The 26,351-nt window shown below is 43.9% G+C and overlaps 1 protein-coding gene across 5 annotated transcripts in view; it reads right to left on the minus strand.

The window, feature by feature from the left end:
• CPAMD8 (C3 and PZP like alpha-2-macroglobulin domain containing 8) overlaps window positions 1–26,351 on the minus strand; it is a 59,073-nt gene that overhangs the window by 21,815 nt on the left and 10,907 nt on the right. For 2 of the 5 annotated variants that reach the window (XM_038163973.1, XM_038163968.1), the window contains exons 14-34: window positions 24,730–24,919; window positions 23,365–23,537; window positions 23,133–23,282; window positions 22,869–23,030; window positions 20,480–20,622; window positions 19,476–19,541; window positions 15,771–16,002; window positions 14,963–15,116; window positions 14,267–14,409; window positions 13,786–13,837; window positions 12,832–13,130; window positions 11,923–12,148; window positions 11,208–11,384; window positions 8,265–8,346; window positions 6,507–6,663; window positions 5,998–6,072; window positions 3,500–3,665; window positions 2,352–2,438; window positions 1,322–1,458; window positions 825–980; window positions 376–438 (exon numbers count right to left, since the gene is read on the minus strand). In XM_038163973.1, coding sequence (XP_038019901.1) covers window positions 376–438; window positions 825–980; window positions 1,322–1,458; window positions 2,352–2,438; window positions 3,500–3,665; window positions 5,998–6,072; window positions 6,507–6,663; window positions 8,265–8,346; window positions 11,208–11,384; window positions 11,923–12,148; window positions 12,832–13,130; window positions 13,786–13,837; window positions 14,267–14,409; window positions 14,963–15,116; window positions 15,771–16,002; window positions 19,476–19,541; window positions 20,480–20,622; window positions 22,869–23,030; window positions 23,133–23,282; window positions 23,365–23,537; window positions 24,730–24,919 — 3,090 coding nt within the window. The remainder of the gene's footprint in view (window positions 1–375; window positions 439–824; window positions 981–1,321; window positions 1,459–2,351; window positions 2,439–3,499; window positions 3,666–5,997; window positions 6,073–6,506; window positions 6,664–8,264; window positions 8,347–11,207; window positions 11,385–11,922; window positions 12,149–12,831; window positions 13,131–13,785; window positions 13,838–14,266; window positions 14,410–14,962; window positions 15,117–15,770; window positions 16,003–19,475; window positions 19,542–20,479; window positions 20,623–22,868; window positions 23,031–23,132; window positions 23,283–23,364; window positions 23,538–24,729; window positions 24,920–26,351) is intronic. The other 3 variants (XM_038163972.1, XM_038163970.1, XM_038163971.1) reach the window with 3 other exon arrangements.

A 26,351-nucleotide genomic window follows, 5' to 3' on the forward strand; every position in this document is an offset into this window, starting at 1 on the left:
ATCAGACAGTCTGTAAAGGTTATGAGTCTCTTAATAGTATAGTATAGTATAGTATAATATAGTATAGCTTAATAAAGCAATAGATCAGCCTTCTGCAATCATGGAGTCAATGCTAATTTTATTCCCTGTTCAGGGGGACCATTGCTACAAAAACACACAGTTCTGTCTCTATATAAGCTCTACCAGAGCTTACATACACATTGACACGTTCACTTCACAAATTAAAGCAACGCCAATAGTTATAGAACTATTTGGAGAGAAATTCCAAGTGTAAGTCCTTCCTCGCAGCAAAGTGGGATTACAAAAGCAGCAAACAGGCTGTGAGGTTAGAGGTCAACTGCTGCCATGCTTCTTCCAGCCCCATGACAAGCTTACCTGCATCAGACAGCAGCCTTCACCCTTGGCACTCACAAACAGCCCTGTTGGAATACTGGGGATCTGGGGAGAATGCACAGGTGAGACACAGACAAGACATGGCACTCAGAATGGAAATGAATATTAAATTTAGCTCTGTTCTGTACAAAATACCTTTATAAAGGACACTGCAGAAGTGAAGTGAGCATGGCTTTGTCTCTCCACCACCTGCACTTACAATGGCAGAGACAAACAGCAGCACAAAATAAACATCAGGCATTGGTTATGGTGAAAAATGCCTTTAATTAGGAGTGCTGCCTCCTTCACAGCAGAATCCAGCCACAAACCCACAGAAAGTCCCACAGGCCTCAGTGCTTAACTTCTGCTTTTACCATCACTGATCCAAGTCCTCATTCAGAACCCAGCTCACGTGGACTGCTTTAAAAACCTGCCTGCACAAAACCACCTACCACTGCAGTCTGAAGGACTTTTTTATTCATCTTGTTAAGCTCAAAGGTCTCCTGGTAGTCCAGGTTAGTAGAAGCCAAGGAAATGGTCAGGTTGACTCCTCCAACGTAAGAAAGGATGGCATATTCAGCCAGAGCCTGCAGGGCCACACAGGTGTCCTGGGGGCCAGAAGAGGGAGAAATCAGAATAGTGAAGACTACAGGAGCCCAGCAAACTTCCAAACAGCTCTGCTCAGCTCCAGCTGGCAGAATCTCCCTTGTTCCATCATATGGCAAAAAGAAACACCAGGTTTTGCTCACTTTTCCTATCAACGGCACCTGTGAGGACAAACTGGGGTTCCTTTCAAATTACCAGTCTGAGGAGGAAGCAGTAAAGAGCGCTGGAAAGTTTTTCTTCTTGCCAGAACACAAACAATTTCTGTCAGGAAGATGGAAACTCCACATTCCTGAATCAATTGCCAATGCATGCATCCCAGCTACCTTTTCCAGAGGCTGCCCACCTGAGTAGATGAGAATCCTCCCAGTGCATTCCTCTGCTGTGAGAGCCACTTGACTACAGGGAGTGCAGAGGCCACATCTCCCAGGAGCGTGTAGGTCAGAAGGGCATAAGATGTCATTTCCACCTCTGCAGATACAACTGAAAGAGGGGTGAATTAAAAAAAAAAATTAATCAAAATACCACCTAGAAGTGAGAATCCAGGCAGGTTTAGAGGCAGTTCTATGAATATTTATTAACTGAAAAATAATTCTAAAAAGTTAAGAGTCTGTAGAAGCAAACACAGGAAAAGGGAAGTTAAAATGTCTGCACTAAGGTGCTTCACCTCCCTGAGTTGTCTCTGCTTTCAACAAAAGCCTCCCCTCAGGCAATAGATAAGCAATAATAAAGATAGTTACACAATAAACTCCTTTTTCTTGACTGTATCCCACAAGTAATTCCTCTCCCACTCCAGTTCTACTCTGCTGCTGCCCACACTGTTGTCCTGCCCCAGAGATTTTCATACAATATCCAGTCAGATCCCTCTTGAGCACTGCTGCACCTGCATCATATCCAAAGAGTCAGTGGCTTTAAGTGGCTTGAAAATGACAGCATCATTCCCTGTTTCTGTGGCTTTGATAGCTAAAGTCTAGAAAAATCAGCTGAAGTATCAGTGCTGCAATCCTCAGGTCCATTTGAAAATACAAAGATAAATACTCTAATATTAAATTTATTTGAATTTCCTCAGATTACTCCCTGACAGAAGAGTGAGAGCCACGTGGGATTCTGTCTTTATAAAACTGGGGTGAAAGCTGATGAGACATCTGGGGCTGAAAAACCTGTCCTGTCTGGACCACATCTTGCTCTGACTCTCATTTACTCTTTCAGCATCACGTCTCCTGCCTTTCTGAGCTCTGTCTTCTCTGGACCCTGCCTTGACTGAGTGACAATTTCAGAATACCTTGTGTTTTATAAACAATTCCCTGCAGTATACGCAGGCTGGTGTGGCAGCCCCTTCCCTTTTCTGTGCCTTTGCCCTGCAGGTTCCCAATTACCTGATTGAGAGAGTCCATCATTAAAGCCCATGAAGGTGTCTTCATCAGTGACCAGGGTTCCTGTGAGGCTCCAGTGTGTAAATCCATCTAGGAGAAGAGGGCAGAGGGACAGGGGTGTTATCAGAGCAGGAGTGCAGCTGAGCCTCTGTGCAAGGGAAGAGTCAAACTCCACTTTTGCTTTGGCTCCCTGCTCTGAGCTGCACTGTCCCTCCTCTTGGACACCCAGTGCCTGGGCAAGGGGCTCCCTTTGGAATGACAGAGATGATTCAGTGTGAAAAATCAGGTGATTCTTGGATTTTGGATTAAAATACCCCACCAGGGAATGTGAGGTGTTACAGGGCACTGCAGAGCCTCTGGACAACTCAAAATCACTCTGCTGGTTTCAGAACTGAACTGAACACCAGGGCTGTGGCTCTGACCTCTGTGTGGGCCACTCACTCACAAGTTGGTCCCTTACAATTCAGGCTATTCTGTGGTTCTGCTGCACTTGCCTTCCTTCAGCATCAGCCACACATGTGGAGCCCTCTCCAAAGAGAACCAGGAGCACCCTTGCCTTACAAAGCCAAACTGTGTCACCTTGGGTTTGTACGAAAATCCTGCCTCTTTATTTTTTTATTTCTTTTCTTTATAATGTACTGAAAACATTCCAGATTTAGAGTTTGTCCTGTTGGTGTTCCTCTTCTGATAGGATTTAAAGGATCCTACCAAGGGTCTGATCCTAAAGAGGGCACAAAGGAGCTTCATGGTAGCCCAAATGTGCTTGTGAAAGGAAACTGGTGATTTCCTTGCACTAGTCCAAATGAACACAAATATTATCACTTTAGAGAGATGGGATTTTTCTTCTTTTATTTTTTTTTCCAAAATCAGCCTCTTTGAGTGAAACTGCAGAACCTGTCAGTGAGGAATCCTCATCCCCCAGGCCCCATCCTGTCCAGAGCTCAAACAGACCATCCAGGCTGTGTTTAGTTGGTGTGGGGGGCAGAATAGTGAAGAATACAGGAACACAACAAACTTCCAAACAGCTCTGCTCAGCTCCAGCTGGCAGAATCCCCCTTATTCATTCATGTGGCACAAGAAACACCAGGTTTTGCTCACTTTTCCTATCAAAGGCAGCTGTGAGGACACGCAGCTGAGGCTGCAGCTCCTACCTTGGGTGATGGCCATGCTGTTCATCCTGCGCAGCGTGGCAGCAGCACAGGGGCTGTGCAGCAGGGTCAGGGCGTAGGCACTCAGGGCAGTGGTGTAGGGGTCTTCTGCTGAGTACAGGTTGGACTCCAGGAAGTGTTTTGCTTTGTCAACAGCTGTTCTTTCTTCCTACATTCACAGGGGAAAGAGCCCAGGTAGATGTACCAGTCTCAGGAGTTAGAATTGCTTTAGTACTTGTTACATTAAAAAAAAAAAAAGAAACCTGTACATTCACATTCTCTAAAAAAAATCCCTCCGCCCAAGATTTTTCTCCTGGGAAGCCTCAGAGAAAAGGAAAACAATTCTTATCTCATTTGCTTCTCCTGTGTTGTGCTCATGTGGAATGTGGTTGGGGATTGTTTACCCACAGGTGATTGTTTCACTGCACTCTGGTGTGGGTTGTTTTCACTCTTTGGCCAGTCAGGGCCAAGCTGTGTCTCTCTGGAAAGAGTCACGAGTTTTCATTATTCTCTTTTTAGCATTCAGAAAGTATCCTTTCTGTATTCTTTAGTATAGTATAGTAGAGTATTCTTTAATATAATATAGTATCATAAAATAATAAATTAGCCTTCTGGAGTCAGATTCATCATTCCTGCCTTTGTAAAGACATTTCCCAGCAAACACAATAGCAACCAAACAAAAACCAACAACAAAATCCAAACAAAAAACACACAATAAACTGAGAAAGATACATTTTTCTCTCTGCAGAACAGCATGGACACTTTGAGAACACATTGGACACCCTGAGAAAAGCCATGCATCAAAAGTTCAAAAAAAAAAAAGGTGCAAAGAGCAGAGTAAGAATGATTTAGGCTAACACTGAGACACACTTTTCCCTCCCTAAAGCTGAAGAAATTCTGTGCCCCTGCAAGGCAGCAGATGAGCAGGGCAGGGGCAAGTTCTGTGCTGGAGGTTTGATTGTGCTCCTGACACTCCGGAGCGTCTGGCAGACGCCAGAGGATAATAAAGGCCAAGGTTCCCAGGGGTCCCTGCAGCCAACAAACATGTTTTATTAACTCCCCCAATGACCTCACCATGCAGGAACGTGGCTCTGATAATTTATAGAAACAATTTAATTGGACTTGATGTAATTTGGTTTCCTTTGATTTCCCTGTGGCACTAACCTTCCCCTTCCTCATTTCCTAGCTAAGATCATTAGGAGCACTCACAAATCTCCTCTAGGAAAACCATTAGAATGCACAGAAACTGCACTGCTGGGGCTGCCCTGACACACAGCAGCCCAGAGAGAGCATCACATCACTGCTCCCAAGGGGACACTGCTGACAGGGAGGCAGGAAGTTCCTCTGTGAGCTCTGCAGGGTTTTCTGAATTTTTAATAAGGTTGAAAGCCTTCCACTCCAACAAGGACAGGAGCTTAGGGGGCATCTGCCTGCAGCAGCAGCCTGGTCTCACTCCTCAGGCTCCACAGGGATGGGCGAGGAGTGCTGAGGTTATCAGAGGTCCTGAATGGGCACTGGATGCTCTCACACCTCCACAAACACACAGGGCTGTGCCTGAATGGACCCTTTTGTGTGAGAGCAGATCACCAAGAGATGCTGCAACACCCACTGCACCTCCTCTTTTCATCTCCCAGGCAGCTCTGCCTGTGCACAGCCAGCCCTGCCCTCTCCCTTGGCTGAAGGGCAGGGGAACATCTGCGAGGGAGCATCTTCCCAGTCCTAGTCGGTGGGAATGTGTCACCATAATCTTATCTACACATCTCCATCCTAGTGAAACTGCATGCTGGCAGAAGCACATCAGAGGGCAGGAGCACTGTTTTATCAGAAGTTTTAAGGAGGAATCCCAAAAACACCAGTTGTACTGGAAATTTGGAGTTTTTTTCCAGTGGAATTGGCCATTCCTACACAGCTGCTTCTCTTTTTTTGCAGTGTTCCTGCTCTGTCTCATTGTAAAGAACAGAAACATTTTTCTCCAGAGCCCTGAATCCAGCACAGTGCAGGAGCTCAGCTCTCCAAAGGCACTGTAATCTAACAGCAGTAGCATTTTGGCCACTGCAGCCCAGCCAGACCACAAGAGCTCTCTGGATCCCCAAGCTAAACTGCTTTTAGCACCAAGCCAGGATTTCTGAGTCTCTGCAGGCCAGAGAGCAGGATCTGCACAGGCTGCACTCACAGCTTGAAGCTAAGAGGCAGAAAACTCCTTTTGCAGTAATTTCTGGGAGAGATTGAGGGATGGGGCTGCAGGGAAGTGTTTTGCTCTGCTGGAATAATCATGAGCTGATGGCTGGAGGGTGGGAGACCACCTTGAGCAACTTCAGAACAGATTCTTTAACTTCAGAATAATCCCAAGGCTTTCCAGCAGCCCCCCTTTCCCTGGATGCTGTCAGTCATTTCAGAGAGCACAGAACCTCTGAAGGCAAAGAGCAGCAAAATGAAGTTTTTTTTTTAAATAAAAAGAATAGAGAGAATTTTTGGAGCTGTTTTAAGCAAGCTTTTGTTACCTCAGAAGTGACACCTGTTTCCAGAAGAGATGCAACCACATAAGCTGTCAGGGAGATCTTCCCATGGATCCCACCCTGGAAGGGCAAACAACACAAACCACTGGATGAAAAGGAGAGAAAAGGACACTGGAGAAAAAACTAGACTTTGAAGCAATGCAAAGGATGTGGTAGAACTAGAGGAGAAGCTGAAGCATCACCAGAGTTCTTTTCTTTGCACACAAGGAGTACAAAATTCAGGAACCCAAGCCCACGCTGGCTGGAGCCAGCTGTCCCTGGCCTGAGGACACATTTAAAGCAGTGTTTTGTAAGACTTCACACCTTGCTTTCCACCCTCTGGAGAACCCCACAGACACGTTCTGATAGACCTTTCTTAACTGAAATTCCCCTGCTTCCCCCTGTAGCATCCCAGCCCTTCAAGTGCAAAATTCCTGTTCAAACTGCACCACTTCATGTTCTGGCAATAACTTTAAAAATGTCCTTGCTGCAAGTTGATCCTGGGTGGTTTTTACCTGAATGTCCTTGTTTAGTATCCTGCCCATAGCAGGGAAAGAACCATCTTCTTTCTGGTGCTGGATGATCCAGTCTTTGGCAGCTGTGAGTTCTTTGGGGTCAATGAAAATGAACCCACGGGACTGAGCAAAGGACTTGAGGACAAAAGCTGTTAACCTGTAAAAATGAATTAATAATCTACTGGAAAAACAAATTCAGATTAAAGTATCTGTAAGGAAAAAAAAAACCAGCTATATTTTTAGAAAGCAAAAATTGAAAAAATCTTGTTGGGAAACACAAAATATTTTTGTTAAAAGCTCATGGGACATAAAAGCACTCAACCACTGTCCAGACTTTGGATAAGAAAAGGATTAAAGGTCAACAAACTAAATTGAAAAGTAGAACTCAAAGGTGTGTTTGTCATAATTATGGCACACCCTGAAATATAGTTCTTTTTATCCCAAATTATTAAAGTTTTTAGCTAAGAATCAATATTTAAAAATTAAGACTCAGTATATTTCTCATAAGAAATCCAGATCCTTTCCTCAGGCCTGAAGCTGTGTTACACTTTATACAGAATTAAGACTTCAGAGAGCACCAGGAGTGTTTTTGGAATTCTAATCCTCTGACAACAAGTGTGAGCACTGGCCAGCTTGGGGGGATTGAGTCATTGCATTTACAAGCCCCTGAGGAATGGGAGGGTAGCAAACTCTGCTGCCTGGCAGGGGATTTTTGGAGTGTTGAGTAATTCTGTGTCACCACATTTCACATCCAGGGACTGGGAGATGCTGGGGCTGAGGTGGAAATTCCCTGTGTTATAGATACATATTATAATATTGGCTTTTTGCAAATATTAAAATGGATTCTATACGCGTGGTGTTAAAATAACTTTGTTATAAAGATATATCATTTTTATTTCTGTTGTTAATTAAGCTTAGTGAAATAGCTGATATAAGTGTGCTTGTGTTAAAATGCCTGCTTGGATGGATAACATCCAATAAAAATGTAAAGAAGACACCTGCTGCAGATGTGCCAACCATCAGCACTCACTGACTGAAGGCACTGAGGACCAAGGCCCAAAACTAAAAATGATAATAAAATAAGACTAAAACCACAACCAAGGAATACTCTAAAAAAGTAGAACCAAGGAGGAGCCATGCTAAACAGTTCACAGAATATGTAAACTAGTTTAGAGAAAAAGTTTACTATACATGATTGTTTATGAATATTCAACAAATTGTTAGAAAATGTATTTAAGGAGTATCTCCAAAGATCACAGTGCACAAATCCATCCTGTTGGTACAAGGATGTCTTTGAGGGGTTTTGAGTTGGTTTTGGTTGGTTTTTTACCTACCTCTGCCACTTGTAGAGCAGCACACTTCCCTGCTGCAGGTAAAACCCCATTCCCTAATGGAATCAGGTGCTTAAACACCCCTTAATTGCTACTCCAATTGCTGATATGATCCTGAACTACAGCTTTGTGCCTGAAACCTGGACTGATTAGCAGATTTAACTCTCCTAACTGCTCCTGAGTCCTGAATCACCTCCAACACATCAGCTAATGCAGTCAGAGCACTCAGCAGCACTGTGCAGCAATTCCACAGTCACTGAATATTAATGCTTTATTTCTGCTCTCCACTGTGTGTGAAACCTCGAGAGAGGCTGGAAAATCACTCCTCTTTCTCAGCCAATTGTGTGTTTTTCCTGTTCAGCAAACATTTAGCACTTTTCTAACTCGGTTTTAACTAGTTTCAGCTCGGTTTTAAACAGCCACTCACCACATGCTCCCTGAGGAGTCCCTCTCCCCAAAAGCACTGTAGGAGCCATCCTGCCTCTTGTAGGTCAGCTGGCGCTGGTAGCCTGGAAGGAATTGGGGAAAAGAAAAGAAATTGAAAAGAATTGGGGAGTCCAAAATCTCCTCACACAGAGAAAAATGAGTATTTAAAGTGAATGAAGACTCAGAACATCTGGAACATGTGTAAGGGATTCTGCTGCCCGAGGCAGCTTCTTATTCTGCTGTGAGTGAGAGCCAGCTCTGTGTGCAGTTTGTCCAGAAATCTGCTCAGGGTAACATCTGGGACACTGCAGCTCCTGCCTTTTGGACTCTGCAAATGCTAAAAATGTGACACTTCTCTGAAAAAAAATGCATTATCAAAAGGTTTTTACTTAATCATACAGCCACTCTCCTTCCATTTTACTTCCATTTACAAATGAAAAGGTTTTGCCTGTGACATTACAGCTGGGTTCTGACTTCTCCCAGAGCTGTTGCTTGGAACAACTTTAGGTAACATAAAAACAACAGCTGGGACCTCAATGCACATCAGCCCCTCCAGCTGCAGGGGCTGTCCCAAGGCTTGCTTTAGACATCATTATTAACATTAGAATAATTAGGTGAATAATTAAGGTGAGTGCTGAAGATAAGAACTCTCTCCTGGAATGTCTTCTGAGGCTGAAAATGAAAAACAAGTTGCTCTTTCTACTAGGGAATGATTTGTTTCTCAGACATGTTTGTCTACAACCATGCCCATCCCAACAAATGAATTGTATAAAAGGTGTGTTCACCCCTCCACATGGATGAATACACAACACACATTTGGATAAAGCTCTAAAACACCCATTGAGTCAAACCCTCCAGGATGGATATTTCTGACAAGGAAAACTCCAATCTGCAAGAAGATTGTGTCAAAAGACACTTAATGCCTGCTGAATTCTGCAGCGCAGGATTTTATCCCACACCACACAATGTTTCTGTGGGAGTGGATTATTGTTTCATCTGTGGAGCTGAAGTTTCTCTGCTGAGCTCAGTCCCCGAGGAGGGGCTGCCCATGAATCCCACACTCCCCAGTGCTCCCAGGGAATGGCCTGGAAAATGGGAGGAATGAAGACCTAGAGATTGATGATGCCCTTGGAGTCACCACATCTTTGCCTGGGGGTGGTGGGATAGGTACAAATACCTGGCAGAAAGCCTAAATAATGTTGTTTTTTTTTTTTTCCTTCCTCCAAAAAATTAGGTGTTAAATTAAATTAAATTGCTTTCTTCCCACTGCAGCCCTCAGGTAGGATTTACTACTGAGCACTGCCTGCTTCAACAGCTCCTCAGTGTTCATCTCCAGTGTGTGAATGGACACATTCAGTCCTTACATTTTCTATCACTCTTCTCATTGTTCCTGTTCTCTTTTTTGAGTGTTCATGCTGCCAGCACTGCCAAGGCTCTATGGGCCATTCGTTCCACAGCTGGACCCAGTGATCACTGTGGGCCCCTTCCCACTCAGGATATTCTGTAATTCTGTGTTTTTGAGCTGCTGTTATTGCTCTTGCTGTTATTCTTCTTTGCTTGTAGGCTGGGAGTGGCACAGGCTTTATGTCTTGCTTGCTCTTCTGAGCCCTCCTCTTTTCTGAACACTCCTCTGGATGCTGGGGCTCATTGCAGACCTTCCCCTCTCCAGTTTTCCCCTGTTCACCTGCTTTTTTTTTTGTGGGAAATTAGGAAAAATACTGACTGGTTTAGCCCAGGCCACTTCAAAAGAAGAGGGCATAATATTGGCATTTATTATCAGCACTTTCCATGATGGAGGATTGAGGGATGAAGAAGTTTTCTGGCTTGGTAAATCACAAAAGCCTTCTAGAGTGAGCGTTTCCCATCTAAACCTTACACTTGGCAGGGCTCCAGTGAACACAGAAGGGTTTAAAACTCTTGGGGGTTTCTTCTGTAAGGGTTAATTAGCAAACAGAGTTTGGAGCCAAAAACCTGGAAGGTTTGCAGATTCATAAAAAGAAACAAAAGCAAATGATGTTGCAAAGGAAACACTGACTCGGGCCATTAACAAATTCCCTTTGCCTCACTGCTCCCAGCAAGCACAGAAAATTACAAGTGAAATGACTGGAGCCAGGCAGAGGAAGCAGAACAGGGCTTTTGCTGCTGAACACAAGAAATATCTCACATATTACATTTTATATTTATATTTTCAGAGGAGAACCACCTAACCCTGTCACCTCTGATTTCATGACATGACTATTGTCTGACTCATACACAAGAGAGCTTTGTCCCTTTGGGTCACTCTGGTTTTTAATGATCTCTGAATTCTTACTTGCCCTGAGAATTGCACTTAGTTATAAAACTATTTTGCATGTGGCTCTTCCCAAAACAAATGCTGAGAAAAACAAAGGAAAACAAAAAAAGGTTGTTTTGAGGAGCTGCTTAGTAAAGTAGGACAGGACACTGAAAGGACAGATAACCTAGAGCCATGTAATGAAGGTTTTTAACTACTCTGGATACTAAATTTTGATTTTTGGTATACAACTACTAAGAAAATACTGTTTTCCAGTATATTATAAAAGTCCAGAAAAGAGCCATAACTCTAGTGACTAAAGGTTTGAAAAGACAATTTATGAATAAGGCAAAACCCCCTAAATATACAGATTTTTACTAAATTTCATTTTCCTTTACTTTCTAAAATATTTAAACATAGAAATCAGCTAAGGAAAAAAAAAAAAAGATGAATCAATAAACATCTGAACTAGAGGTTCCTGAAGGGAAACACAGGTTACATATCGGGGAAAACATCTTGCCATCAAAATCTGTCAGGCTGAGATTATCCTGCAAGAGATGATGAATCCTCATCACTTGGGCTATTCCTGATTACAAAAAAAAGGGACGTGTGAAGTAAAATTATGAATTCAAAGCCTGTTCTCCATCTGTTAATGTAATTGTGATGAGTTACCTTGGACGAGGTAATCTGTGGCTTCCACCTCCACCTCGTGGCTGAGCTGCTTGGTTTTCTGCAGGTATTTCAGGACAAAGACATTGGGAGCAAAATGGATCATGTTCTGCTCCCCACAGCCAAAGGGCAACCTCAGCAGGTTGTCCAGGTTGTTCAGGGTAGGACCCATCACATCTCCTGATGAGAAAGAGGGGAAATGTTCAGGATTAGGCAATTAAGGTTTCCTTTTGGTGTTTTAAGGTTATCCCCCACCTCACTGCACTGATATCTCCTGGCTACCCCGAATCAGCTTAAATAAACTGTGAGAAGTGGGAAGTCCTTCAGCTGTTAAGTCTTAGCCCTTCAATCTCTCAAATTCCACATTTCAGCCTCTGATTATCCATGACTTCCCAGTTTAGACCAGTCTAGAACACAGCACAATTTGTGATGAGGATGACAATGAGATAAACACCACGAGCTGTAACAGACAGTGCCCCTGCCAAGCCCCTCACGTGGCACCAACTTTAAGCCACTGTCAACCCAAACAGGCTTCAAACAAGTGCCAAAACCCCCAAGGAATGATCTGCCCCAGAATTAAGCAGTAATAAACCTTTTAAAGTGCCTGTGGCTATCTTATCTGCTGTGCATTACTCAAGTACTGGTCAGAAGTAACAGCTGGAGCATCTGTTCACATTTGAGAGGGGGTACCTAAGTGATACCTCCTGATAATTGATACCTATTATTGAAGCCGTAGCTCTTTCTGATCCTGGAATTATGTTGTGGGGAACTCCAAGAGTAAATGCTTCATTGTGATTTTCATCAGTCTCTTCTTTTCTCCAAATTTTAAACTCTCCCATTGACCCCCAGCCTGTGGAAAAGCCAATGTACTTCACCTCAAGCTGTTTGGGGACTGTCCACTCCACAATAATAGATTCGTTTAGCACCCGAGTACCGTGGCCAACCTGAAAGGGACAAGAGACCATGGGGTTCCAGGAGCCCACAGGTGGAGTCACTCTGCCTCGTGTGCTGGAACACCTCCCAGCTCAGCCGTGCCCTGCAGGTGCAGCAACACCTCTCTGCTTCCCACCCACGAAACAATCCAAGGAAGTTCTGTGAGAAATCCACAGGCTTGGCCTGCAAGGTTTCATCACTAAAAATGTTGAGGACTTGTGGAAGAGGTTTTACAGTGAGTTCTGTGAGCCAGAGAGAAGTTGGATCAGAGGATCCATGTTTACCCCTGAAGGAATTTTCTACCAATGTCGTTGACAGAGAAACCAAGAAAGAAAGAAGGAGAAATAAGAGAAACCTGCAACTATTCCAATAAAAACTTTGTTTGTCTCCTGATCAATGAGTAAAGTGTAAACTTATGAGCTTTGTAAGAACGTATAAAAAGCATGCATGCTAGAATAAAACCAGTTTGAAGCCTTCTGAAAATGGAGCGTGTTGCTTTGCATTGTCTCCATCTCAACCACAACAAGGACTGAGGTCCTGAGAACATATCGGTGGCAAAAGCAGATTTGTTGTGATCACAACAGCCTGATCAGGGCTTCAGAGAGAAAAGGCAACAGGACTGAAGCTCAAGGAAAAACTGCTCTGTGTGTACTAAAGCTGTGTTCACAAAGAGATTCCCAGAAGAATTCAGTACCTGGATAACTCCATTTTTCCAGCTGATCCAGAAGCTGCGGAATTCATCCCAGGAGAGGATGCCAGGCGTGTCCCTGCTGGCCACTGGCTCTCCCATTTTGCTGGTGGAAATCCAGGTTTTGGTGTTCTGCTGTCCCCCGATGACGATCTCTGCCATCTCGGCCATGTCGTGGGGGCCCGAGGACAGGGCCAGGTGGGCGTCGTTGTGAGCCTTCACTGCAAGGTCAAAGTGCCTCATCTGGGCTGGCTTCTGCAGGTACTGGTACTCATATTTGTTAGGTGTGGAAATGTGTATTTTCTCTAGTCAGAAAAACAAGGGAATGTTGTAAGAATTGGAGCTCAGCTTAGAGCTGATGCCTGAAATTCAAACAGACCTTTCCTATGTACGTGGGGTTTTTTTCCAGCTTCTTCTAAAGTATTAAAATACCCATGGTTGTTTCTTCTCATCTTTTAGTTTTACCCCCTTCAAGGCAGAAAATCCTTCAAATTGCTCAGCTGAATTTCTTATGAGCTCAGCAAGTGATTTTTCAGTTCTAATCTAGTGGTCAAAAGCATCTCTGTTCAGCTACTGGAGCCAGCTCTGAGCTATCCAAATCTCTGGCAGAAAGGACAGACTGATTCCAGAACTGAATCTTAAACCACCAGCTGAAAATGAAGTACAGTCCCAGTTACTGTCCACAGTGCTGAATACTTAAACTGTTCCATAAAGTAAAGGAATTTAATGGCCATTTCCAGAAATCACTCGGGCAGTTAGAGTAAATTCATAATTAGCCAGCCAGGTAAGAAAGACTCTTTATTTACAAGTTCTTCCTACACACCATAAGCCATCAATCACAGAGAAATGGAAACAAAGATTTTTTTTAACTTTTTTTTTTTTTTTTAATAAAGAAGCCAAATGCTTCTTTTTAAAACTGATTCAAACAAATTGAATATCTCATTCAAATCATGGACTTACCATTTGGGCAGAAGAACACACTGTAGGTGTATTCTCTGGACAGTCCCTCTGGCTATAGAAAGACAGAAATCCATGCATAAACCACAGGGCTTGGATTAGCAGGAACAGATCCCAGTTTGACTTGGAAAATAGAGAAATGACTTTTGCTGCTGTGCAGTGGTTTATATCCTTTATAGAAAAGTGATGGCACTGTGTTCTGTTAGCTAGAGCAGCGCCAGAGAACCTTCCCTTTTATCATACTTCTTAGATTAACAGGGCAAGCTTGTCCCATAAAATATCCATTGCTTTTTCTCCTGAACAGTGTCAAACAGAGGAGCTCAAATGGGCTCTTTCTGTACAAGTACCACTAAAGCTGATGATTTCCAATCTCCTAACACACCATGAATCACCTGGAGGATCTTTATAAACCTGCTCACCTTTGATTTCACAATTTCCCGAGGTTTTTTTCCCCCTGAATTACCATAAATTGGTGTTTTCTCACCTCAATAATGACACTGCTGCGAACATAATCCACCCCCACAGGGCTCCTTCTGTCCATGTAAGAGTCCTCTGAGTGCTTGCCATTCTTCAGGCTCTGCATCCCCTCCTGGCAGCAGTTGGTCCCACCATAGGCAAAAGCTTTTGCTAAGAAACAGAAGGGAAAAAGCAGCAGAGATTTGAAGAGAGGAAGATCTCTAGAAGTTAAAGAGATCCAAACTAATTAGAAGCAGCTGATTAACAGCACATAAGTGCTGTAATTACCTCTCTCATATTCCCTTTATCCATATTTGAGTGATCACATCTAAAACTAGGCAATACTTGAACAATCATGGGGCAACAGAGAAACTCTTCCCTAATTTTTGGTGTTTTCACTGGGATTATTTGCCCAGAATTTGTTGTTATTCTCTTGTTTAAAAATTTCCACTGATCTCTTCAGAGAATTGAAACAGGCCCAACCTTAATATCACATAAAAAAAAAAATGATGACCAGAGAATGCCCTGCTGTTTGTTTGTACATTCTGTGCATCACAGGCAGGGAATTTGTTCCTACAATAAATGGGGTTGAAAAGCCAAGCTGGCAGCAAATGGAATGAATGAACTGAGGCAGTAGGGAAATAAGAATTTTCTCCTGAGGGAGGAAGAAGAAGAAGAAAGACTTATAAAGCCCCTTCTAGAAGCTGTTTTGAGTTGTGAGTACCAGTGATGTTGCTCAGGCCCAGCTCGTTGAAGGACAGGACGATGGAGGTGGGCTTGGCCTCCCCAGGGGCCACACACTTCTTCCTGGTCAGGTGGTGCTTCCCAGGGTGCCCAACAAACTTTATCCCTTTTGGGACAGAAATCTTCACATGGACCTGTGAAAGATTTGGAAATGTCATTTATTGGAAATAGCAGCTGCAAAGCCAAACTGATCTATGTGAACGGTGGGAAACCCACAGAACTCTTCATAACAATCACAGAATGAAGATTATTCCTTCTTCAGAGTTTCTAGCCATGGAGCTAGAAGCCATGTAAGCTCTCAGCTACAATTGAGAGCAGTACTTTCAGCTCAGCAATTCCACAAGTATTTCTGGGAGATGCTACTGGAGCTGGGCAGATGGGGAATGTGAGAAGAAAACATCAAGGGAAATGGAATTTCTTGGGGAAAAAAAATCCTTCAAAATTAACTATTTTTGGCAGCTTTTTGATTATGAAGGAAATTCTTTTTGGCTCAGCACAAGATTCCAAACTGGGGAATGTCTTTCCAAATGTCTTTCCCCTGCCTTTTTCAACATTTCCTTTTCTGAAGGGCTGCAAGACACTTCAGCCTACCACAGGCGTTTCAAACCAAAACCAAACAAGGCGATGACATTTATTTGAGTTGAAAAAATCCAATATTTATCTTCTCAAAGCGTCTCTGCTGAGCTTACCCCTCTGTCAGCCTGACACCTTATCTCCTGTGACAGACAGGTCACCCCCCAGCCGTGCTGAGGAGCCAGAACTGAGGCAGGATGAGGGCTGAGCTTTACCTCGGCACACAGGGGCAGGTAGTTGTAGACAGTGAGGGGGATCTTGGTCTGCTCTCCCCTGATGACATGGTAGGGCAGAGTGAAGTCAATAAAGAAGGGTTTGAATGTCTTCAGCTCTGTCTGGCTGGCAATGCCCAGCCCCTTCTCCTCAGACAGAGCCACGGCCTCCGTGATCCACGTGGTGATGGAGTCAGGCACCTCCACCTGCAGCTGGGCTTCCCCGGAGCTGGTACTGCCAAAGCAACACAGAATCATCTTCATCACATGATTATTATCAATTATTATTGAGAGGAATATTATTTTCCTCAATTATTTTTGAGAGGAAGAGCAGATTTGTCTTTACAAACAAGCTGTGGGTTTGCTGGTAGATAAAACTAGCACTGGGATGTCACCCTGATTTTTGAAGATCTTTCTAAGCCTTCTGCTGTCTACATTCTTGTAACGAACTTTCTCACACACTTTCTCTAAATAACTTATTGTTTTGCAGTCTTTTATGGAGGAGGAGAAATTTGATGGACTGCTGGTTTGTCCAGTGTCATTGGAGAGGTGGCACTTTCACCCTCCAATCCACTGTCACTTTTGGAAATCTATAAATGTTGGAGTCAGAAAATAAACTTCCCTTTTTTCATCTTGAGAACAGCGGCGTGTGCGTGTCCTATAGTGACACTGGCAGATAAAAGAAACAACGGGAAGGATTCCACTGATGGATGAATTGAAAAAAGATATTTGCTTTTACAAATAAACTTTAGGTTGGCCGATACGTGAAATTAGGCATTGAAAGGTGAAAGAAACAATGGGGAAGAAAAACCCCTAAATTCCATAAGAATGAAAAATTAAAAGGGAGTGATACACATTAGAGGGGAATCTTTGGTATCAGGTATCAGGAAGTCTGTACCTCTCAAGTACTCAGTCAATGGGGGAAGAGAGAGGGAAATTAGGATAAAAAGGAGGCTGCAACCTCCAAAAGTTTGAGAGACCCCAGGGGAATGCCCCATGGCCTCTCCCTTTATCCGAATAAAGTCAAAGGACTCCTCTGTCTCCTTTTTGGACATAAACCTCTGATGTTTGTGGATTAATTTTCCTAACATTTTTAATGATGTCCCCAAGCATTTTGGGGAACTCCCTCCAGATGCAGATTTATCAGATAGCATTGTTTGCTTTGAGCTTTACAAAAGGCTCCATGTTTTTTATCAGTTTTGAGACCTGCAAATTTTTAATTTTTAATATTAATGAGCAGCAGAAAAGCAAACAGTTACTTCTGCAAAACACAAATTCTTCCTGGATTAAAAGCTTCATTTGCAGGCTCATTTCCAAGTCACTTTTCTTAGAGGCAAATGTCTGCACGAAGTTAAAAAAATCTAAACAAAACTCTAAATAAAACCCCAAAATCTAAAAAGAAAGACAAGAAATAATCCCAGACCAAAGTCCTGGATAAAAACAGTTCAACAATAATCGATTTAATAGCTAGTGAAATAAAAGTGGCTTTTTTGGAACTCATTGTCCCTGTGTCCATTGCCACACTGCAGACTCTGCTTGAATGCCAGGACAAATGAGAAACTTTCTAAACATCCAGCACAGCAACTGCTTGTTTTGATTCAGAAACATTTTGGTTTGCTTGGTTTTGGAATGACAGGTTTGTAAATTTTCTAAGTCAATCATTTTCTTTCAATGAGGATTGAAATGAGTTATTAAAAATCAAATCTCTGAGTATTCAGCTTTCCTGTGCATCACACAAAGGGATATCATAAACCTGGTATCCTCTCCCATGCTTTATAATAAGAGAAATTCAGTTTTGTTCTTCAGCCTTTGCTATTTCCCTCCTGCAAAGCAGCTTTGGCCCTGCCTGGGACAGAAAACATTTCCTCTAACACAAGAACAAAAGCTATTTCATGGCTCAGCTGGCAGGATGATTGGTGCAGTTGTGAGTACACCCCAAGGTTGTTTCCTCACAAGTTCTTATTTATTCCCCAGAGCTTGACACACATGCTGCCAGCCCTGGGGGCACGGAAAATGAGAATGGGAGGGCTCCAGAAGAAGTGTCCAGCATGACATGCTGTCCTCAGGAGGTGCCTGATGCACGCCCACAACTTCACTGCCACTGCTTGTCAGATTTGCTCACACTTGAGGCACCAGTGAAGCACCTTGGCTTTGCTTTGCTCCTCTCAAATGAATTCCCAGTGAGCCTGAAGCTCAGGAGCCAGGCAGCTCACCAGGGGTTCATCTCTGTGTTTGTATTACAAGGGGAGAGGATTAAAACAGTAAAAAGTGCAGATCAGTGTGCTTTTTAAAAGTTCAGTCAGACCCCAAGCACTGCCTGGTGGATGTGGTTCCTCCAGCTCAAAGTCCAGAGGGAAAAGCCTTGGGAAATGCACTTGGATCATAGAAACATGGAATGGGTTGGGTTGGAAGGGACCTTAAAGCCCATCCAGAGCCACCCCTGCCATGGCAGGGACACCTTGCACTGTGCCAGGCTGCTCCAAGCCCTGCCCAGCCTGGCCTTGGGCACTGCCAGGGATCCAGGGGCAGCCCCAGCTGCTCTGGGCACCCTGTGCCAGGGCTTCATAGGAAGATTTCTTCCCAATATCCAATCTAAACCTACTTAAAGGTTGGAGTTGTTTTACCTCCTTTTCAGCAGACACTTGGTGCTCACCCTGCTGCAGCTTGCAGCTGCACTGCTGCTCACCCCGAGGAGCAGGCAGGAGGCAGTCCTGCCTCCAGGGCTGGCACCACTCCAGCCTGTTTAACCGGACAATTTGTTGCAGCTGATGTTCTTTCCACTGGGATTTCAGCCCATAACCAGCATTAACATTATTTTCACACATGAGGGCACTTACTCTTCTGGGCACAGGGCCAAAGTACACACTCATTTCCAGCCATTAGACCCTCCAGCCAGGCTCTAGGAATTTTTAGAATTGGTTTGGGAAGTTGACATTAGGCTTTTGTTTCTTTTTTTTCTTTTTTTTAGGATTGTATATTATAAATGTTAGAAGAAAAAAAAAATCTTCCTGTTCAAGAGAGTGGAAATTAAGGAATGCTCAACCTCAGTGGTTTCTAATGAAATGAAGTAGAGAAAATGCAATCTGCAACTTTTTATTCCACACTCTCCCACTTATAATTAACTGCCCTGGCTTGCTGAGGCCCAAACGGGCACTTCTGGAATTCTTTGTGTATTTCTACAAAGCATATTTCATGCTCAATTGAACAGATTTGAATACACTTGCTCCAAGTTCCTGTCAAATTTAATTTACAATCGTTTATTGAGGATGAAGTTTACTTGCAAACCTGGAGAAGCTTTTTAATAACTGCTTCAAATTATCCTAGATGTGCTGTTGTGAGATGGATTAGTTATCTCTTTAATAATTTATTTTTTTTAGTTCCAACTGTACCCAGAGGAAACCAGGACTTGTGAGGAGGCAGATTGAGGTCTGGGGGAGATGTTCTTGCAGGAGATGACAGAGAAAGAAGGGCTGTGTGAAATTTGAAAAGCAATCAACAGGGAATCAATGTGGGCACAGCTGACAGGTCCAGCTTGAAGCATAGACACACTTCAGGACCAGAGGAAATGCTGCAAAGACTGAAGTGGTAATGGAGAAAAAAACAACAATAGGAGGGAAAAATAATTTTAAAAAATCAGAAAATGCCAGTGTAACCCATTAGATTTTAAAGAGCTCTGTTTACAACCCTCTGGATATAATTAATATATACCTGACATTGAGGCAGTGCCAAATCCACGTCTCAGGGAAGAAGGTTCTTTTCCTCTTCTCTGCTCTGCTAGAACAAGAAATAGATCCTTGCAAATTGAATCTTTTAATAAGATATTTCCAGCAGTCAGTGATAAATCAGAGTTATCAGCTGACTCTGGCTCACATGACCAAAACTCTGGCTGGTGCAGACTCATTAAGGAGTGAATAACACAAATGAAATGGCTTTTGAAACAATCCCTCTGTGTGCACACCCACTCTGCAGGCAGAAACAAGAGTCTAAAACACAGTACAAGTAAAGGAACCTTTGCAACCAGCAGAAATAATGGAATTTAAAATAAAATGCATTTAAAATTGATCCAAATTCTTCCACCAAAGGGAATCAAGGGGGACAAATGCAGCACATGACCTCCAGCAGCAGTTACTGCAACCACTCCTCTGCATCCTTCTCCATCCCTGCTCTTGGAATTGTCCTGATTTCTAATATTGTAACAATCTAAGTCAGCTTTTTATACCTGCTATACTTCATGAGCTATTTCTTAACTAACCCCAGAAGCTCCTCTGCTAAGAGAGGCTTCCAGGAAGATCAGGATGCAGAGGGAAGGCCCATCCTCAGGTGCAGCATCACTTCTGGCACTTCACAGCCTTCCCTTCATGCAGATCCTCATTCTGTTGATTTTAACCAATGGTCCAAATCACGAGCAATGAGTGACTCTGCAAAAGCAGCTGTAGCTTGCAAATATTCCAAAAAATTCACAGCAAATTGCAAAGAAATGTTCTTCAAAATGATAATTTAGCACTCTTTGCATGTGTCATTCTCCCAGAATTAAATTAAATTTAACAAAACAGTGTCAGGTAATTTTTTTTTACATCTACCAAGCCATTGGAAGAATTTCCCCATCACTGCCTTGGCCAAACCTGGGGACATGGAGGTGGGAAAAGCTGGGAATAGAGAAAAAAACCAGCCAGGAGTATCACAGACAATAGATATCAAACCCCCAACGTTACCTTGGTGCTATTTTGGAATGCATGGTGGCCACCAAGGTGCCAGTGTGTGGCTGGAAGGCTGGGACAGCCTCATCTGTGTACATCCCTCCATTCTGCCTGTGGTTCAGGCTGACTATGTCAGTCATAACCACCAAGCCAGTTTCCTAGACAATGAAAAATCAACACCACAAAACAAAAACCAGCAAGGAAAAAAAAGAAATAAATAAAGAGAATTAAAGAAAAATAAGTAAATGTGATTAATTAACTGATTTTTTTATAGAATCCCCTCAATCCTGTTTCAACGTTTACAGGGGAAATCTTAATGGAATCTTGAGGATATTTTTAGAGCTTTGTGTAAAAATGACTGTTAATGTGAAGGTGCATAGGCTTTATGACAAAGCTCTTGTCTGCTTGGAAAATGCTTTTGAATCAGTATCTAACATTACTGGGCAGGTGTGACAGGTAAAAACATCTTATTTTTCCTCTAGAATACAACATCACAGCTCTTTACCCTTCCCTAAAAGTTTCCAGTGTGCTCTGCTGCAGTGGGCAGGCTGCTCTCTCATCAGGCATCACCAGTTCTGCCCTGCCAGGGATGCCAAGCAAAATGAAAAGTGCTCACACAGGGAGAGCTCCCAGCTCTGTCCCCGAAATGCTCTTATTCATGAGAGACAGCAGCTCCCAGCACCACTGCAGGATGAGCTTTGTTCTCTGCACACAGCCCCAGTTCTTGCACACCAGGTGTGCAGCCCCTGCATTCACACCAGCTCCTCAAAAATGAACTTTTTCCCAAGAGTTTGCAGCTCTCAGTAAGGACAAAAAAAAAAAAAAAAACCTGCATCAGAGAAAAAAAAACCCCTCAGACCCCAGGGGGAGAAGCAGCAGTGGGCAAAAATGAGGATTTAGAGTTTGTAATTAAGAGATTAAGGAATTGGGGGAATGTGTGAAAGCCTCTGGGGTTTAAGGCAACAGAATAAAACAATTTAGTTAAATCAGAGGAAGGCCAAAGAATGAAGAGATGGGGGATCTGTAGGAAGCAAGGGTCATCATTTTCAGCAGTTATGTGGATTAAAAAGGGAAAGAACAAAGATCAGAGCTGTGGCACTGGTTCTCCAGGCCAGTCTGCATTTCAGAGGAGCAAGAAGGAGAAGATGATGTAAAGAATATCAAACTTTTACAGCTCAGCCCTTTCCTTGTCTCGGGGAGCAGAGTTACACCCTGCAGTGGTGTGGAAAGCAAAGAAGGGATGGAAGCAGAGCCTGAAAGGGTGAACTTCTCAAATAGATGAGGGAACACCCATTTTAAACAAAAGCAAAGCAAAAAGCTCATGGAAATAGCAGGGTTTTTTAAGAGCTACAAATGACTGGTTTTCAGTTTAAAATGTTGCACTGTTAGCATGCAAAGCAATGAGAAAAATGAATTAGTGCATGAGTACATTAAAAAAAGCCAACTTGTTTTAAATGCTTAACTTTCAATTTGATTCAAATGCACAGCACAGATCAAAGGAAATGTGATTTTTACAATCTGGCCAGGTTTAACTATGGGAACACACCAATTAACTGTTAATATATTGCATTTAGGGAGTGACCTGATCAAGGATATGAAGGTTTTACATGCAGATGGCAACAGAAGCTGGGAGAACCAGAGCAGGAAAGAAACTGAAATTATTTCTAAAGTCCAAAAAGCTACAAGGAAAGATTCTCATTCCACCTTCCTTCCCTGTTGGAGTAGCTGCAGAAGAGATCTGCAAGCTCACCCCTGCCTGGAGGAACCTTCTGGTCCCTGTCTGATCCTCCAGAGCATCAGCACGAATTCCTTCACCCAGCAGGATAACTGCCCCTCCAAGACTGGCCAAAATCAAACCATACTTCTCAGATATCTTTGCCAGAAGAGTGTAATTTGTTCTCAAAAATCCCTTTTCATCCTACCCAGCTCTGATATGGGGGAAACCCCTGGCCTATGGAGCTGAAAATGTCCCTGCAAACATGAAAGCACCAAAGAGACACTGCAGAGAAGGGAGGATGGTTATGGGGCTGAAAATGCCTCCGAAAACATGAAAGCACAGAGGAGACACTGCAGAGAAGAGAGGCTGGTTATGGGGCTGAAAATGCCCCTGCAAACACGAAAACACACAAGGGACACTCTGCAGAGAGAAGGGAGACTCATTCTGGAGCTGAAAACTCCCCTGCAAACATGAAAGCAGAGAAGAGAGAAGGGAGGCTGGTTCTAGAGCTGAAACCCCCCCCTGCAAACATGAAAGCACAGAAGAGGGAAGGGAGGCTGGTTCTAGAGCTGAAACCCCCCTGCAAACATGAAAGTACAGAAGAGGGAAGGGAGGCTGGTTCTAGAGCTGAAACCCCCCTGCAAACAGGAAAGCAGACAAGAGGGAAGGGAGGCTGGCTCTTCCTACTGTGAAGGCGAAGCGAGCATCCTTGGTGATGTCCCAGTGCCAGGGGAACACAGAGGACCTGCGGCGCCTACGTGAGGACATGCCAGGCCACCAGAAGTGCCCTTCTTCCTTTGGAGCTCCAAAAGCATCAGACACATCATACTCTGCAAGCTCCTGGAACACCTGCAGGGAAAGGGCACAGGCTGCTCTCCTTGGCTGCTTCCTCCAGCTGGGTGAGGATCACAGGGGTCAGGAGAGGACATCAGCGCTTGAAGCTCTCTCTACCTGGCTGGCTGTCAGCTGGAAGCCTGTTTTGAGCAGGTAGACACTCTTGTCCACCGTGGCCATGCAGACACAGCTTCCTTTTGCAGCTCTGACCTTGATGTTCACGAGGTCACCAGGCCTGGTCTCGTTGGCCGAGAGCGTCACGGCAACCTGGGAAGGGAAATCCCATCAAATCCAGTGATTGCCCCAAAAACCAAAGAGCAATGAGACAGCAGCCCTCCCTCTCCTCTACCTGGTTCTCAAAGGAGGAGGTGACAGTGAACTGCAGGCTGTCTGTGACCCCCTCTCCGTTCTCCCTGACGTAGTACACCAGGAGCCGGCCCAGGGGAGCCATGGAGTGAACGACAGAGAACCTCAGGAAGGTCACACACACCTCAACCTCTGCTGCAGGAGTGCTGGGAGGTGCTGAAACAGGAATTGTGGAGAAAAAAAAATAGCTTTATCTATCCCAGTCACTCCCTTCTTGCCCCCTCATAATGCTGACAGGCACAGAACTCTCCATTCAGGACTTGCATTCTTCCCTTGTTCCTGCTGCACACCTTCTTGAGTTCAAAATATTCCCCTTTTCCTCCTCATTGTGAAAGGTAATTAGCATTCATAATTTAATGAGCAGCATGGAGAAGGTGGGTAGGGAAGGATTAGTCAGTGGTTTTCCAGCCATGAAATCAAGGAAACACACAGTTTACTTATCAAGCCATTGAAATCAATCAGAAAATGTTATCTATTGCTGGAGAATGCTGATGAGAGAAAAGAAATAAGCTTCAAAAAGGACCCTGCAGTTTATAGAGCAGAGAATCACTGGAGCTGTTAAACAGAATCACAGAATTGTTTACATTGAAGGGACCTTTAAAGATCCTCTACTTCTGTGGACAAGGATGTCTTTCACCAGACCAGGCTGCCCAAAGTCCCACACAACCTGGCCTTGAACTCTCCCAATGCCAGAGCAGCCACAAAGCCTCCGAGCAAACTATGAATGCAACAGCTCAGAACAAACCTTCAGTGCAGAAAATCATCACAAATCCTAAAAGACTGATTGCCCAAAGCTTGGTGGGCACCTGGAGGGAGTTCCTGTTGCTCTTTCCCCAACTCCCACAGTGGTTACCAGGACAGTCAGACTTTTCCTTTGGCAGCTGTTAAATCCATCTTCCCAATCCCACCATTTTTCACCCCCCTGCTCCCCAAATCCAGCAGATTTTTGTGTTTCTGTTACTCCTCGTACAAACCAGGAGTCCCCATTTCATTTCCCTTCCCCCTGTGGGCTGCGTGATCTCCTTTATCAGGCCATTTCATTTCCTCTTTCCATCTAACATCCTCTCCTCAGTTTAAGCTCAACCAGTTTAACCAACTGCCCCAGCCCTGCCACTCCACTCCAAGCAAATATTAGAGTTTCCTCACCTGAGAAAGACTTCAGAAAGACCAAAGAAAACTTTTCAAGAGTCAGCCCTCCTGGAGAATTTTTTTACGTGCCTGAGGGCAATGGATTTCACTATTTCTCTTGCACAAATATTCTTTAAGGAGCATCACATTAAGAAAAAGATAGTGGAAAGGTGGTTTTTCACTGAAGATAGGGGTGAGTTGCATTTCTGGTGCTGGCTACCTGTTCCTGGGAAGTGTGTGAGGTCAATGTTCTTCTCCAAGGGAGTGGTGGCTCTTTTGCTCCTCTGCTGGGTGACATTGCTGGGCTGCAGCCCCGACAGGACAATGTTCCCTCGTGATGCCACCTCATAATGGAGAGTGAAGTTGCAAGGACAGGTGGATTTCACTGCAATCCAGGCCTCCTCTCCCACCTGCAGGCAGAGAGAGAAAAGCCAAAGATTTGCTCTGTTAGGAGTTTTGGGGTGATAAAGCACAGGAACCCCTCCTGGGTTCCAGGCCACAGGAGGTGGGAGCCCTCTCCTAACAAATGGGTGCATTGAAAAGTGTATTATTACATTAGCACTGCTCTCAGGGACCCTTTCCACACTAAAAAGGGGCCTGTGTTCAGCTCTCCACTCGCTGCAAATCTACAGGAGAATGAGCTGGGGGTTGTATGCATTAATGGAACAATAAAGGAATCTCTGGAATCCTGGAAGTTAAGCCTTTTGGCACAGAGCAGCTGTCAGAATTGGTTGAATTTTAGACACCCCTTCAGTAGCCCAGCCCAAAAAAGGAAAGAGTTGGGTTGGGGGTGGGAAGAGATATGTGCTTGATAGTCTTTGCAGTTTAATTGTGATTACATCCATGTGGCAAATACCAATTCAAACATCACCATGAAGTGACTGGGAAGAGATCAGAGGGAAAATGCTTTCAAATTACACAAAGTCTTGATAACAATTTGTAAGTCGGGCACTCAGGGAGGTGTCAAACGCACAAATACATGAGAAGAAATCTGCTTTTTTTTAGTCTGGGTAGCTCATCTGATGCCTGCAATAGGCTCCAGAGCAGCACACCTGGGCACTGAAAATCTGCACCCAGGGGGGCTCAGCGAACACTGAACACCCCCAAAACAAAATCCCCCAAATTCCCAACAGAACACACATCAGCCATGGGATTAGCACTGGTGGTGGCTGGCTGAGTAACAATCACCCTGAGGAGCAGCAGACTTTCCTCGGAACACAAACTCCTTCCTCCTGGGATCTGAGGGGTGGCTGACACTTGTGGTCAGTAGGATTTCTTCAGCACCTTCCCCTCCTCACCCTCCTGCCATTTAAAGCAGAGCAGTTCCCAAGTAAAACCGTTCAGGCTTAGAAAATCCCAAAGAAATGTTCTGAACAGCCTCTCTTTTTTCAGCTGCAAGTGTCCTCCCTGCAGAATGCACACATGGCACCAGCCAAAAGGGCAGAGCTGGAACACAAGGAGCTGCTGATGGTTAAACACAGTGAGAATGCCACAGAGTCCAAGAGGTGCCTCGTGACATCAAATATTTGAAGTATTAAGAATTCCCCAGTGCAAATGATGAAACAATTCATTAAAAAAATGAATGTAGCTAATTGGAACACCCAGTAAGAGCTGGCAATACATGGGAATAGTTCCCACATCAGCTGGTCGTCCAGCTCCAAGCTTTCCCACAGAAGAATTAGTTCTAATCAGGTTATAATAAGAACAATGTGTTCAGATTAGCAGTGTATAATCCCCTTTCCATACCTCAGGAAACTTGTAAAAGATTAATTAGCCATTAAACTTCCATGAAATGCAATGATAAAAAAAAAATGCTCTTATTTGGATACAAAGAATCTGAAA

This window comes from Motacilla alba, chromosome 28 (genome assembly GCF_015832195.1).
Source record: "Motacilla alba alba isolate MOTALB_02 chromosome 28, Motacilla_alba_V1.0_pri, whole genome shotgun sequence".
NCBI classification, from domain to species: Eukaryota; Metazoa; Chordata; class Aves; order Passeriformes; family Motacillidae; genus Motacilla; species Motacilla alba.